Here is a 15,938-nt window from a genome sequence, read left to right as displayed (position 1 = left end):
CTACATTAAGTCAATTTGACTTGACAATTGGCTATCTTTAAACAGAAGCTGTTTGTTTCTTACCTGCTTATGGAGGCCCTCAGGGTGGTATTTAGAGTTTTGTTCCATAGATGTTAAACTCATATATCCAGTTCTTAGGTTCATTCACGTAGTAGTTAACCTATATGTGGGAGTATATCTTCTCTTCATTTTTTCTCTCCCTTTCTCTCTTGCTCTCCTAAGAGAATATATATATATATAAATTTTATATATAGATAGGCAATAATATATAATAAATATACAGAAAGAATATTTATTCTTTTGCCTTTGAGATGAAATTTCTCACCAAACTCTTTCACCTGAATTGATTTGTCCTGATATGATTTTTGAAATTCTAAACATGTTACCAAAACCAAAAGCCCTTGGGGATAAACATGATTGTATGTAATGTTTTATTGTTTCATTAATATCTCTTAAGAGCCTTTTTTACATATTTTCTGGCTTCTGTTTTGTAATATCTTATTTTTGTGTCAGCTTTCTTTGATGCCATCTCAGTTTTGCTTATAATTTTCTCCATGTGGACACTGAACCTTGTCCCAAAAATACCTTGGTTTAGAGCTGGGGACGTGGTTGATTGCTTTTGGGATTTTGGGATAATTGGTTTTGGTTTTAAATTTCTGCTCTTCATTGTATATGTATTGTAGAGTTGTAATGCAGTGTTACTGAAAGGTCATCATTACTTCTGTGGTTTGGATATGTATTCTGTCTCATTGATACTGTTTAGTGGAAAGATATTATTGATTTGAAAAGTACCTGTGGGCTGTCAATAGGGGGTGTGATGTGAAGGAAGAAAGGCATTTAAGGGGTTTATTAGCTCATTTCCAAGCTTAATTCTTCGCTGATGACAACAGATACTCATAGAATTATGTTAGTGAGTGCGCTTCCAAATAAACTGGTTTCTGATTTTTCTGAACTGCTACTCGGGTCTGTTGTTACATTTCACTTGCTCTTAAAGTAATAAAATTCTTTCCTGTAACATTATTTTAATCTCTCAGGTAGCATGTCTTCATTACTTACTATATCAGTTTGCAGAGCTGACTTAAATTAATTTTTTAAATACTGCTTCTTTAATAATACAATAGAACAATTACATGAACTGGGAAGACTGGCAAATGTGCAGGAATGTTTTCAGTTGCTATCTTTTTCCTTCACTTCCCAGATTCACCAGGACTAAATGAATTGTAGAAGCCACATGTTTTTAGCACAGGTAAAATCAAACAGAGGTGGAGCCAGTTAATAATCTGAGTAATTTCCTTCAAAAGGTACCAGTTGAAGTTGGCTGTTTAAGAATTGGTGTCCTTTCCTTAAGTACCATGTATGCTGGTTTAATGCATAGGACTTTGGAAAGGTGCAAAGAGCCTCTGGTTTTTGGTTTATCTTGGGTTTTATTTCGTGTTTCTCCTCTTTGGCTTGATGTAACAGCTGTTATTGCTTAATACTAAGATGATAGAGACCCTCAACAGCTTATTTACATAGCCACACAGGGAGCAGGGACACCTTACTGGTCCCAGTTACTGTGCATACAGAAAGAAGCATGTCTGACATGTTTTGAATTGCAGACATGACCTTCATTCAAATCCCTGCTCTTGCAAGGTTTGATTGAATAACACGTGTGAAACCGGGTATTGCTCCAGTTGCATCTGATCTCTAACAAGGAGCTCTCAAAACTGGTGGTGGTCTAAATTTTTCATGCAAGTGGGTGATCAGATTACTGCTTCCCTGGTCACCCTTGCTGTTCCAGGAGCAGCAGCAATTCAACAGTTGCTGTGATGGATTTGGGTACAATGAGAGGGCAGTCTGAGTAATCTCCATTTTAGCTGATACTGGTTTTACTTCATGAACTAGGCAGCAGGGGGTGCCCTGAATTGGGTAAACATAGGAGAGCAGGATTATTTTCAGGTAGATACTTTTTCTACAGAAATGACCTCTTTTCTAATCTCCTTGAAAAGCCAGTCTGCCTTTCTCTCTCCTGCCAGCTTCGAGTGTGACCACAACACCTGACAGTGCTTCCAAAAACGACTGCAGTATTGCAGAAATGAGGAAAAATAAACATGGCAACGAAGATTTTTCACTTCCTTGTGACAGTTAGGTTGTATGTAGGTAAAATTTAATAGCAGTTTGAACTATAAAGAGTAAAAATAGTTAATATCTCCCAAGGGAAATGGGGGATTATTTTTCCCCCCCATTCTCAGAAGCAAAAAGTTGTATAATCTGAAAAACCTGACATTCCATATTGAGGGTTTATTGTAAGGTAGTAAAACCAGATTTTATATCTCGTTTATTCCTACAACTTCTGATGTGCTTCCAAAAATGGTATTAAGGCAGCAGCTGAGGAAATTTTATGAGATAATGAAGCAGAACAGTTACTGAAAGCCATCTGCTCAGTTGTTTACAAACTTGCTTCAATACTTCAGAGGCAGTGGTAGAGTACGTGTCTAAACTTCACAAGCTGCACTAGGTAGAACTAAATGAAATGCGCTGGGGCCGGGCTGAGCTGGGTCCCTCTCTGTGCAGTGTAAGCAGTTGCCAGGCAGGCCTGTTGGAAGCCAGCAGAAAGCACCACACAGAGGTGATTATGTGCCACCATCTGTCACGCTTCAAGCCTACCATACAGCATGGCTAATCAGCCTTGGCAGGATGATGGATGAACAGCAGCAGCTGCCAAAAGCCACTGTTGGCAAACAGTCCTGAAGTTAAGAACTTTTTCCCCCCTCTGCCTTCCTCTCCAGGGTCCTGCTGCGTGTCCGCATGCTCTACTATCTACGACAAGAAGTTATAGGGGACCAAGCAGACAAGATCTTAGAGGGTGCTGACTCAAGGTTAGTGCAAGTGCAGGTTTACTTTTTGCTTTATGACTCTGGCTTTTGTAAAGTACACGTATTATAATAATGCAGTGTTTAAAGGTGGTCACACTTTATCTCTTATATGTCTGTTCTCAAGCAGCCTTATTATTTTATCAAGCACAGTGGGTAATTTTCTTGGGGGAGGAAACGATGTGGGAAATGACAGAAGTGGATTTGCAGTTCTGCTAATATTGAGGGATTATTCTATCTCAATCTAAAAAATTTAAAAAAATACTAAGACCTTAAATGAATCATATTTAGATAACCATTTGACTCCCAAAATAGCCTAATGTTGGGGGGGGAGGTGTCTTGTTGTGGGGTTTTTTTGTCGATTAATTAGTTTTTGTTGTTTGTTTGTTTAACCGTCCTAATTATTTTTTAGGGTATTTCAATTTCTGGATTGGGTTTTGGGGTGGTTTTCCAGCTCAAAATTTATATTTACAGAACAACGTAAACCACTTGGGGTTTTTTAGGATTTTTTGTTTTGTTTTGTTTTAATCTGCATCCAGTAAAATCTTTGAGAATGTATATAATGCTGTCTTCACAGTGAAGTAGATGTATGGATACCTGAGCCATTCCATGCTGAAGTTCCTGCAGACTGGTGGGATAAAGAAGCAGATAAATCCCTTTTAATTGGAGTCTTTAAACACGGTAAGTGGTTTCTCACTCTCAACAAAACTCAGTTGTAAAGCTTTCAGTGTGTAGGACTGTTCAGTCATAATATTAACAAGTATTGTTCCAAAGAACTGTTGGCTTGTATCTCCCTTTTTTCCTGCCCGCATTAAAAACCTAATATGAGCTGTAAATATCAGATGCTGTTTTTAAATGTTTGCAGAACATTTGAGAAGAAAACATTACTTTCTTGGCTGTAAATAAAACAAAGCCATATTTGTTTAAATAATAGCCAAATAGTAAGATAGATCTCCATAAACTTTGCTTCCAGCACTGCTTCACTTGCTAACTCTGCCAACCAGTGTCAAAGTGGACGGTGGGCTTAACCTCTGCTATTAATCTGTACAAGTGCCTCCTGGGCTTTGTTCCAAGCAATATTTCACAAATGTCAGTGTTGAGAACTCCCGGCTCCCTTGAGTGGGATGCAGCCTTGTTAACTTTGAAAGGCTGGGGATGCAGAGCTGGCATGATATATACAGTGAGCGATTCCTGATTATAATCCCAATTCTCTGGAGGTCGCAGAGGTATTCTCAGCAGCCCAGCCTGACTAAAGGGGAGAATGATGGCTTATAAAACCTTTCATGATTACAGTTTGGCTTGAGGCTCTACAGCAGTTAGGAGCAGTGTGTTGTAGTACAAATCCTAATTGAATTGTGCTGTTCTGCCTATGTACAGCAGCTCTGTGTTGTGGGCTCAGCTGAGGCAAGTCTAGTCTAAAAATCATTTTCCTGCAGTGCACTGTTGGGATCTGCCATTTTCCATCTAGTCAACTTGGGCAGTAAAAAAGCAAACAGCAGTTTGAAAACCATAGAGGGAACAGTGTCATCTTACTGACATGCATCATCCTAAACCTAATAAGACAGGTTCGTTGGCCTCACGTATAACCCATGTATGTAGCATTTTTGCAGCCTATATTGAGGGTTCCAGCAGGGCTGGAGCTATTGAAAATACGTGTGTGTGTGTGTGTGTCTGTGCATTTCCATTTGCATCTGCGTGTTTCCACTGGCAAGCATTGAACGTTGAGAGCCACTGTGAAAGTCATATAGGAAACTTAAAGGTTTTTCACTTGTGAAAGATTTTTTACTTTACTTTATAACAATATGAAATTTGATGCTTTTTTCACTATCTTATATGTGTTAATGTTACTGATGGGAAAATGTTTCTATGCTGTTGGAATTCACCAACATAAACAATTTTTTTTGTATGAATTAAATGTTTCCAGCATGGTGGCAGCTCCTTTGTTTTATTTAAAAATAAATTGATGAATCCAGAAAATTGTACTTCTACTGCCTAGACCTGTTCTATTCACAGCTGGTCATAGCTTTTAAAAAAGCATTTGTCTCCCACTCTGCATGCAGGTTATGAGAAGTACAATTCTATGAGAGCTGATCCAGCACTGTGCTTTCTGGAACGGGTTGGCATGCCTGATGCAAAGGCCATAGCTGCTGAACAGAGAGGGACAGACATGTTAGCAGATGGTGGTGATGGGTAAGGAGGACATGAAAAAATTAATAAACTTTATCAGCATTGTATATGTTGGCATGGGTTCATATGTCATATTATACTTACATGTTGCCTGGGGGTATGAAGTGTTCGTATGATGTACAAAGTACGTAGATTTGTTTACACGGTTGAGCACAAAATACAAATGTGTAACTTGGTACATCATGCTGATGGCTTTTGTAGCTTTTTTGCTTTTGTCCAGAATATCAGCCCCCACTCAAAACCAGTATTTTCTTGAAAGTCTTTTGGAAATATTTTATAGGGGTGAATTCGACAGAGAGGATGAAGATCCAGAGTATAAGCCAACCAGAACTCCTTTCAAGGATGAAATTGATGTAAGAACTCCCAATTACCTACAAATATGTATAAATATTGTGTACAAATATGTATAATTATAATTGATTCTCCATATTTATTTTATTGTGTGTTTTTCAAGTTTGAGAGCTACCAGATAAACACACCTTACAAAGATTGTTTGCTGCTGTGTTTGAGAGATGACATATTTTTCTTCTCAAATTATGACATATGGTCAAAACTGAAAACTAAAATAACTTCTGTCTTCTCCCCAAGGAATTCACAAACTCACCTCCAGAAGACAAAGAGGAGTCCGTAGAATTACACCCAAGTAAGACTCTAGCAAAAAAATTAAAAAGACGAAAAGGGATCATTTAGTGAAAGGTGGACTGTTTACATTACCACATGAGGGGATAGGAGATGTTTTGGGACAACACCACAGAAAGCTTTTTGCTGCCAAATCTCTTCATGCTTCACATTCTTCAAAACAATTACATACTGTCTTGGAATAATCCACATTATGGCTCTCTGGATTTCTAATTACATAGTAGAAACCGTGATGATAAAGACCGGATGTTTCATAATGCAGCCATTGATGGTTTTGCTGAGATAATCTTGGAAGTTACAAATACGTTGTTTCCTCAGTATGGAGGAAAATTGCCAAGTTTAAGTGAGAATAATAAAGTGGGAAATGATAAGCATAGGTGTTTCCTCAGAGGCAGAATGATCTTCTTAGTAATGTATTTAAAGATACATTGCATTAATCTAAATACTTGCAGTCTTCATAATATGTTTGCATTCAGAACATCGAATCATAGTGCTTGATGGTTATCTTTAAATGCTTCACAAGCATTTCTGAGTTCTTAAAGTTGGATAGTTTGATTCCATTTTTTATCTATTACCAATAGTTACCTTGTTTCTGATTCATTATGCACCAGTGTTAGAGGCACATATTCTTATCTGATAAAGCAGGAATCCAGTTATAGCCATAGAAACTTTGAAATGTTTAGTGTTGGTTTTTCAGTGCAAATACTTCTCTGTTCTCTAGACAAGCACGGAGAAAGCAACGCTGAGTTAGGGCAACTCTACTGGCCCAACACTTCAACCCTGACTACCCGTCTGCGTCGCCTCATTACTGCCTATCAGCGCAGCTATAAAAGGCAACAAATGAGGCAAGAGGCACTAATGAAGACTGACCGCAGGAGACGTCGGCCTCGAGAAGAAGTGAGGGCACTGGAGGCAGAAAGGGAAGCTATAATAACTGAGAAACGACAAAAGTGAGTTGCCTGGTGATATCTTCCTTTAAATCTTACTTGAACTTGTATGTCACCCATACTGCTCCTTTGTTTTGAAAGAATAAACTTAAGGGGGTTTTGGGGCTTCTTAACATGTTTGGAGTCTTATCTAACCGGTGGCCTCACTCCTCTCTCTTCTTCCTTGACTAGATGGACAAGAAGAGAAGAAGCTGATTTTTATCGTGTGGTGTCTACTTTTGGAGTTATTTTTGATCCTGTAAAGCATCAGTTTGAGTGGAATCAATTCAGAGCATTTGCCAGGCTTGACAAAAAGTCCGATGAAAGCTTGGAAAAGTATTTTAATGGTTTTGTGAATATGTGTAGACGAGTGTGCCGAATGCCAGTCAAACCAGATGATGGTAAGTTTTAATTGAATCTGGAAATCAACATGAATATCATGATACTGTAGGCCTGTTGAAACTTCATGCCCAGCTGTAATGATTTTGAAATGGATGTTCATTCAATCCATGTTAAACAGTACAACTTGGTGTCCTTGCAGAACCGCCGGATCTTTCCACACTGATTGAGCCCATCACAGAGGAGCGCGCTTCGAGAACTTTATATCGCATCGAGCTGCTGCGCAAGATCCGGGAACAGGTTCTCCATCACCCACAGCTGGGGGAGAGGCTAAAGCTTTGCCAGCCAAGTCTGGACCTGCCAGAGTGGTGGGAGTGTGGTAAACACGATAAAGACTTACTGATTGGTGCTGCTAAACATGGAGTCAGTAGGACAGATTATCACATTCTGAATGATCCCGAACTCTCTTTTCTTGAGGCTCACAAAAACTTTGCTCAAAACAGAGGGACAGGTAATGCAAATACTGTCTCTTCTGTAAACCCTCTGGGTGCTGGCTGCAGTCAAACACCCCCAATTGTCCCATCCACACCAGTACAAGAAGAAAAGACTACAGAACAAACAGAGTCTAAAGTTGAAGGGTCTGAAAATCCAGCAGCCAAAGAAAAGTCTGAAATCAAAGAGGAGACAGATACTACAGATAAGGACACTAAACCAGACTGTGATGCTGAGGCTGAGCCTGGCTCTGTTAAATGTGAATTGAAAGACATAGAAATGAGTACAGATGTAGATCCAAAATCTATTTCTGAGAAAGGTTCAGAAGAAGATGAAGAGGAGAAACTGGAAGATGATGATAAATCAGAAGAATCCTCCCAACCTGAAGGTAATACATTGGTCAGATCAGTTCTGTGTGCTTAGCACAAACCCCACAGCTGTTGTAGCTCGTGCCAGCTGGTAAGTGGCACACAGGGTGCCATTATGGAGTATGGGATAAGCTACACGTAGCAGTTCCTCTGCCCTTCCACGTATCAGGTGGCTAAATAAGCTTTCATAAGAAGCATCCAGCATCAGTGGGGTATTCTCCCATAAGGGATGATTTCCAGGGTAGCTTGCTGAGCCAGTAAGCATGGTCTCTGTGCCAAATGTGGAAGGCTGGGGCTCTGCCGTAGTAATCGCTGAACAAAAGCCTGAGTTAGAAATGTTGTGTCAAGCCTGGTTGCCTTAGCCTGTCTAGCTGGGTAGACGCAAGATGTTAATGCCTGGTCATGGTTGTTGTTCAGCAGGAGCAGTTTCTCAGGGTAAGAATTTTGATGAAGAAAGCAATGCTTCTATGAGTACCGCAAGGGATGAAACACGTGATGGATTCTACATGGAAGACGGGGATCCCTCTGTGGTTCAGCTGCTTCATGAGAGAACATTTGCCTTCTCATTCTGGCCTAAGGTTGGTTAGGGGTGGAAAGATATGTGTCTCTTTTAATTTAAGTAAAATATGGGAAATGTGCTTGCAAAGTAACAGTTAGCTTTGTGTGATACTGCACTTCCAGCGGGTGAGACCTTTTTCTGTGAATGATTTGTGGAATGGCACTTTTTCTTCAAGCTCATACAACCTAGTAGTGGAAATGAAAGAAATTGCTCTTTTTTTTTTTTTTTTTGTAAAATAGGGTCATTTAGTAAAACAATGGGCTGCTGGCAGACATGAGTTCTTCATAGGGTCCATAACTTTTTGTCAGCACAGTCCCACCTCTTGCATCACTGTACAGTTTTGAATTAGGAATTGTTCCTGCAGAGCATCTGCAGAAATTGAGAGCAGAGACTTTCAAAGATCACCTTTTTATTTTGGGGTGAGAAGATTGTAGGGAACAGTTTTGATGACCTACATGATCTAAGCCATTATGTAATGTTGACAGATGTAATTGTATTAAGGTATCCTGCAAACATAAGCAGCAGTTTTAGATAGGATAAAGCTGTAGCTTATTTTGGTAACAACACAGAAAATTATCTAATATAAAATGTTTTTAAAAATACAAAACTGTAACCTTGTAATAAATCCATACTTAATTTAGTACTCTCCTTTGCAGTAAGGGGAGAGAGAAAAATAAAGTAGTAATAGTCTTAAGCTTACTAATCACCATAACAGGGCCATCTGGTTGGGGCAGGGAGGGGGAAGGGGGTAGCAGGGCAAGAGGACCTTGCTCTTAATAGGCTTATTTCTGGGGAAAGCAAGCAGTCTGTTGCAGCTGCTGAGACTTGCTAGTGGCTTTTGCACTGTTTTGCTGTTCAGGAAACTAACTGATGCTCATATTCCCTAACCAGCAGTATTTCTTGGAGTTCCAAAGTTGCTACTACTTCGGGCAGGCTAGTGTTAGAATGTGCTTGAATACTGCAATAGAAAAAAAATCAAATAATGCTCATCTTCTCTGCTTTCAGCAAGTGTTTTGGAAACATGGGCTAAAATCTTATTCCGGTCATAGTGTGAAAGTAGAACAGAAAATCTTTCATCTGTATAGGTTCAGCATAAGTAGACTAATAAACATAATTAGAGATTTTTAGTGTACACGCTTCAGTGAAATTTGAAGTGATAATGGGCGTGGAATGAAAATTGACATTCATTAGATGTCCCTAGGTTGGTGCCCGTTTCATAATGTTGAACTTTATTAATAGTGACGCTAATGAGGATCCACTTCCTAGGACAGAATTACAGATCCAGCCTCTTGGATCTTGAGAACTGCTGCTTTAAGACACTGATTGCAGATGTGTTTATTTTCTCTTCCTAACTGTTGATGTTGCTAACTACTGAAGTTTTGTAAAACAACAGTGAGTTTCTATTAAATTTTTCAATTGATGCATTGTCATACAGAAAACTTTGTCTTTTCTCCTTCCCCTCACAATATAAATGCAGCTTTTAAATCCTATTTAAGTTTTATTTTACAAAATTTTGTTAGCTTCTTGCAAGGTGATCAGTTTATTCCTAACATGCGAGAATAGTTGTTTCTGAATGTCTTCCTTAAGCTCTGGAAACTGGACTGTGTCATAAGACTTACTTGAGTTTAAAAGGTGACATTTACACTGAAGGTTCAATACACACTTTTCCTTTATGCAGGACCGAGTAATGATCAACCGATTAGACAACATCTGTGAAGCAGTGCTGAAAGGGAAGTGGCCAGTAAACAGGCGCCAGATGTTTGATTTCCAGGGGCTCATACCTGGGTACACTCCAACAGCTGTGGACAGCCCTCTACAGAAAAGGAGCTTTGCAGAGCTCTCCATGGTTGGTCAAGCCAGCGTCAGTGGCAGTGAAGATCTCACTGCTTCTCCTCAGTTATCAAAGGCAAGGCTACAGCATTCTTTTTTTTACTTAAAACATTTTATCTTACATGAGCTTCTCTTGCATAATAGAAAATAAACCAGAGTGAATAAAATAGGAAAAACATAGAAGTGTTTCTTTGAATAAAATAAAGGCTTTGTTTTCAGACTTATATGTTTGGAGTTTTATTTTAAACTCAGCATAGCAAACAGAGTTTTGCTAATGTTTGGAAATGCTCATTTTTTTATTAGGAAGATGCACTCAATTTATCAGTCCCACGTCAGAGGAGGAGGAGACGAAGAAAGATTGAAATTGAGGCTGAGAGAGCTGCCAAGAGGAGAAATCTTATGGAAATGGTTGCCCAGTTACGTGAGTCTCAGGTGGTCTCAGAAAATGGACAAGAAAAGGTTGTAGATTTATCAAAGGCCTCACGAGAGGCAACAAGTTCTACCTCAAATTTTTCATCTGTTACTTCTAAGTTTATCTTGCCTAATGTCTCCACACCCGTGTCTGATGCCTTTAAAACTCAAATGGAGCTGCTGCAAGCAGGTCTTTCACGCACACCCACAAGGCATCTACTAAATGGCTCTTTAATAGATGGAGAACCACCCATGAAGAGGAGGAGAGGAAGAAGGAAAAATGTAGAAGGGCTTGATCTGTTATTTATGAGCAACAAACGGACATCGTTGACTGTAGTAAGACCACAATCCTTTTCCTTTTGTCTCCTTTTTGTTCTTTTGCCTGTGGTACTTCCTGAATGTATTTTAAGTCTTATTATACTCTGTCTAATAGAAACATACAGTTTTTGCCCTACCAGGTTTTTCTCTGTTTAGAGCTGTTAATTCTTTTTGAACCAAAAAGAAATGTGTACATCAAGATTTTACTCCAGCATATCATAGCTGAACCTGAGTTTTAGGTACTTTAGGTACTGAGTTTTGTACTTTCAAAATTATTTACTTTTTTTTTTTACAAAATATATTTCTATCAATATATGTTTTCAGGCTTAAGTATGTCTTTCTTGATGTGTTGGAAAGGGAGGGTCTTGAAGAAACTTGGAGGACATTTACTGGAAAGGCAAAAGAACTGCTTTGCCTTTAGCACTATGTTCTTTTTGTTGTTGTTGTTGTTGTTCTATCATCAAGGATGCTAGATTTTAAAAATCCCCTGATGCAATGATACTATTTTATGTAGTATGAGTATTTAAACTCCATTAAGTCTTTTGTATGCAAAATCTTGAACATTTTACTTCAGTCAGTCACTGAAATTATTTCTCCAGCTATTCCTGTGAAGGGAAGACTTAACACAGATGTGATTGTTTTCAGGAGGATGCAGAAGTGACCAAAGCTTTTGAAGAGGATATGGAAGCCCTACCAGCAAGGAACATTCCATCTCCTGGTCAATTAGACCCAGACACTCGCATCCCTGTAATCAACCTAGAGGATGGGACCAGGCTGGTGGGAGAGGATGCCCCAAAAAACAAGGATCTAGTTGAATGGCTTAAGTTGCATCCTACTTACACTGTAGATATGCCAAGTTATGTACCAGTAAGTATGTGATTCTAAAGGTGTTGTTCTATTGTATTAATACAAAAGTTAATGGACGCCAGAGTGAATTTCCTCACATTGGGCATAGTCATTCGATTTTCTAGCTTGCTTTTCAAGAGAAGTTTTCTCTTTATCCACTATTCCTATTTTATCCACACCCAAGTGACATTGGGGTGTTTGATTGGCTTTTCCTTTCTTAATATTTGTATATAACAGCATGTTAGTACTGTGTTTGACAAGTTCTGCAGAATTTCTTCATCTGATATAAAAATAAGTTTTCTCATGTAATCTGAGAGTAAAGTAATGGATCCTGTCTTAAAATTGTTCTGAGAAGGGTTCAGTGATTGGTGATTTTTGTCAAGAAATGAAAAGCTAAAAAGCAATAAATTTCTCTTCTTTCCAGAAGAGTGCAGATGTGCTGTTTTCCCCATTTCAGAAGCCGAAACAAAAACGACACAGATGTCGAAACCCTAATAAACTGGATATAAACACCTTGACAGGAGAGGAAAGGGTACCTGTTGTAAATAAACGAAATGGAAAGAAGGTAAAAATGAAGTTACTTCAGCTGAGGTCTTTAATAATGTCTTTGCATGTGAAAAGTAGGTTTTCTACTCCAAGCTTTCCCTTCAAAAGTTTAATAATTTGGCACCAGCAGTTTTTCTTACTGGACTGTGCCACCTGGTTCCTTTAATTCCTTCTTTGCTCTTCTGATACATTCGTATTAATCACCTGAGTGAATAACTCACTTTTTGAACGTATATAGCACATTTTGTCCTTAGGTACAAAATTTATTACCAGACCTGTCTAAGCTGCAGCACTTTACTGTTTTTTTAAAACATGATTTTGTCAATTGAGGGATCACTAGCTGGTTTCCGTGTAGTTTTCCACAGTGAACGGAATGTCTTTGTTGCCGTCCTTCAGAGATAAAGTGTGTAGATAGAAAATGTCCATATAAGTAGTTGTTTGGTTTTGTTGTTGGGTTTTTGTTAAAGTCATAACCTTGTCTTTCGCATTAGATGGGTGGAGCTATGGCACCTCCGATGAAGGACTTGCCAAGATGGCTGGAAGAAAATCCTGAGTTTGCTGTTGCTCCAGATTGGACTGACATTGTTAAACAGTCTGTAAGTGAAACTCTCTTTCCATGTGTCACTGTAGGCTGTAGCACAGAAAAGTTGAAGGCTGTGTAAATTGATTATTAAGTCTTTATCTCATAGCTGGTTTTGAGAAAATGGTGGTGTCTGTGTAGGAGTTACCCAGCTCGGGGAGGAGTGGTGATAGGAGGCTGCTGCAGAACCGGATTGAAATGCACTCGAAAAATCAGCTACAGTTAAGGCAGCCTTCAGCATTTGTTTTGCATTATTTCTTCTTACAAGTAACAATCCTTAAAAAGCACAGGTATTTGTACATGAGGAACTACTAAGAAAATATTTTTCATATTCATAACAGAAATACACTTCATTGTCTCAGTAACAGGCAGCATCAAAGGAATAGCTTTTCTGCCTTTTATTTTACAACACTTGTTTGAAAATAAAGGGTAAAATTCTGGAAATACTCAATTTAATAGAATATTACTATTCTGAAATTCAGTATGAATTATGAAGGTATGAAGAAACTCACACCTGCAGCATATCAGGGAGGAGATTTTAATGAAGTTACAGAGTTTTCTGCATGTATTATTTTACTGTTGTGTTTAAATATAAAAAAATCTGTGATCTTGATTTCTTCAGCTTTCTTTGCTTGTTCTAGTGGCATTCACTACAGTTCTAAGCTAGTCACCATTTGCCAGGGTGAAAAAACAAACCACTTTTGGAGTGTGCTGAAATCGCTTCTGTTTATTCTATCGTCAGGAGTTAACTGCTGAAAGCTAAAAAAGCCAATCGAAGATAAAGCTTTTTTTTTCACCTTCCATTTTTAGGGTTTTGTTCCAGAGTCCATGTTTGACCGTCTTCTCACTGGACCTGTTGTGAGGGAGGAAGGAGCAAGCAGAAGAGGAAGAAGGCCAAAAAGTGAAATTGCCAAAGCAGCTGCAGCAGCTGCTGCTGTAGCGTCAACTTCGGGAATCAACCCACTACTAATGAACAGTCTGTTTGCTGGAATGGACCTCACAAGCCTCCAGAACCTACAGAACCTGCAGTCTCTCCAGCTCGCAGGCCTCATGGGCTTTCCACCAGGGCTAGCAACAGCTGCTGCTGCTGGGGGGGATGCTAAAAATCCGGCTGCCATGTTGCCTCTGATGTTGCCAGGGATGGCAGGACTGCCCAATATGTTTGGACTAAGCGGATTGTTGAATAACCCGATAACGGCTACTACTGGAAATGCCACTACTGCTTCCGGTCAAGGAGAGACTGAGGATGGCGCTTCAAAAGCTGAAGAGAAGAAAAATGAGAATGAAGAGGAGAACAAAGACTCTGAGAAAAGCACAGACACTGTTTCTGCTACTGACTCTGCGAATGGATCTGTCAGTGCTGCTACTGCGGCGACTACCGCCACTGCCACCACTACCACCACCACCAACACTGGATTGCCCACAAACCCTCTGGCCTTCAATCCTTTCCTGCTGTCTACCATGGCTCCTGGCCTCTTCTATCCATCTATGTTTCTACCTCCAGGACTGGGAGGATTGACTCTGCCCGGTTTCCCAGCACTAGCAGGACTTCAGAACGCAGTGGGCTCCAATGAAGAGAAGGCTACTGACAAAACTGAAGGAGCTGCCTTTAAAGATGAAGAAAATCTCGAAGGCAGTGATGCAGAGGAGAGCCTTGATAAAACTGCAGATTCCTCCGTTTTAGAAGATGAAATAGCACAGGGTGAAGAATTAGACTCACTTGATGGGGGGGAAGAAATAGAAAACAATGAAAATGATGAATAACCAGTACCAGTTACAGTTAAAGTGTTTTAAACTTTTGACAAGTGGTAGTCCTACTGTTTACACTCACAGTTAATGTCCATACTTAGTTTTTATAAGCTGTTCTGTAACATAGTGTAGCAAAAAAAAAAAAGTTCAAGTCATGTTATACAGATGTGTCAAAAGGTATCTTGGTCATTAAGTATTGTGCAGTGCATTATTTATTATCCCTAGGAGAGATGAAATTTGAGAGGTGATCATGTCTTTTTAAGGAAATTGACATAATGCTCTGCTTTTTTTTTTCTTTTGGTACCATTGGTATTATGGATTAAGCAGCAATTTGTAATCAAGTGGCACTAATAGAAGGAAGTGCTGCTTAAAGGAAGGATGAAGTTATATATTTAATTTTTTTTTCCTTTTTTTTCCTTTTTTTTTTTTTTTTTTTTTTTTTTTGCTGTGAAGGTCAAGATGAAATTTACCATACATATCGTACTCGCGCTTCATTTTGACTGTATGGGAGTTCACCCGCTCACATGCGCGCACACACCCACACACACACTCTCTCTCTGACAATCTTCATGATAGTGTGAATGTCTCTGTCTTGAGACGCAGCAATAATAAGGCAGCTGTTGAATGTGAAGAGTACCTTTTGGAAATTAACCCGCGGAGAAGGTTCTTACAGGATAAAGCTACAGTTTAATCGTCTCGTGATCTTGTAATGCACTGGTATAAACAAAAAGAAAAAAATCAGGTACCTTTTTTAAATTAAAGGACTTTGTTACTTTAGCCACAAAGCTAAACAGCATTACCTCAACTCTAAACTAGCCTTGAAGTTTACAGACATGACTTTGTAAATGTATTGTTTTTCTTTGTTGTGATGTCTTTTTATTTTTTTTTTTCTTTGGAAACTGCTATCATGTAAGATAAGATGTAAATTGCTGCCAACTGTAGTAATGATGCTTTTAATAAAAGTGACCCATGATATGCAGAGATGTAATTATAGAATGTAGTGTTTAGGGACATCAAAACTGGTGTTCACATCCTGTATTTGTATTTGTGGCTTTTTTATAGCATTTTCCTGCTATATTCTTTATAGATTAGTGGCTGTAAATGCTGAACTGATCGTCTTCAGGGGACTAGGCAGGAAGAGAAACCTTGAATTGCCTTCATATTTTCCACTCTAAGTAACTCTACAGAAATGCACGCTAAAATCCCTACTTTACTCCTTCAAAGGGGCATGAGAGACTGAGAATACTTTAAATGTGTTCAGCATGTGATAATGTGGTACACTAAAGAACAAAAGGG

General features: G+C 39.0%; 1 protein-coding gene across 6 annotated transcripts in view; it reads left to right on the top strand.

Annotated features, from left to right (window-relative positions):
• The window catches only part of CHD7 (chromodomain helicase DNA binding protein 7), a 131,290-nt gene extending 115,669 nt beyond the window's left edge, over positions 1-15,621 (top strand). For 4 of the 6 annotated variants that reach the window (XM_066180736.1, XM_066180702.1, XM_066180712.1 and 1 more), the window contains 15 exons: positions 2,769-2,858; positions 3,430-3,533; positions 4,913-5,042; positions 5,320-5,392; positions 5,628-5,682; positions 6,400-6,628; positions 6,797-7,005; positions 7,146-7,823; positions 8,221-8,381; positions 10,041-10,268; positions 10,496-10,939; positions 11,567-11,788; positions 12,192-12,332; positions 12,805-12,909; positions 13,704-15,621. In XM_066180736.1, the coding sequence (XP_066036833.1) occupies positions 2,769-2,858; positions 3,430-3,533; positions 4,913-5,042; positions 5,320-5,392; positions 5,628-5,682; positions 6,400-6,628; positions 6,797-7,005; positions 7,146-7,823; positions 8,221-8,381; positions 10,041-10,268; positions 10,496-10,939; positions 11,567-11,788; positions 12,192-12,332; positions 12,805-12,909; positions 13,704-14,657 (3,823 nt within the window). In that variant the 3' untranslated portion in view covers positions 14,658-15,621. The remainder of the gene's footprint in view (positions 1-2,768; positions 2,859-3,429; positions 3,534-4,912; positions 5,043-5,319; positions 5,393-5,627; positions 5,683-6,399; positions 6,629-6,796; positions 7,006-7,145; positions 7,824-8,220; positions 8,382-10,040; positions 10,269-10,495; positions 10,940-11,566; positions 11,789-12,191; positions 12,333-12,804; positions 12,910-13,703) is intronic. The other 2 variants (XM_066180720.1, XM_066180727.1) reach the window with 2 other exon arrangements.
• Positions 15,622-15,938: the final 317 nt, after the last annotated feature.

Source organism: Chamaea fasciata, unplaced genomic scaffold (assembly GCF_029207755.1).
Source record: "Chamaea fasciata isolate MVZ Bird 193981 ecotype frontalis unplaced genomic scaffold, bChaFas1.0.hap1 SCAF_1, whole genome shotgun sequence".
In the NCBI taxonomy this organism is placed as follows: Eukaryota; Metazoa; Chordata; class Aves; order Passeriformes; family Sylviidae; genus Chamaea; species Chamaea fasciata.
The sequence above is the reverse complement of the archived record's forward strand: the minus strand, read 5'-3'. Positions and strand labels throughout refer to the sequence as shown.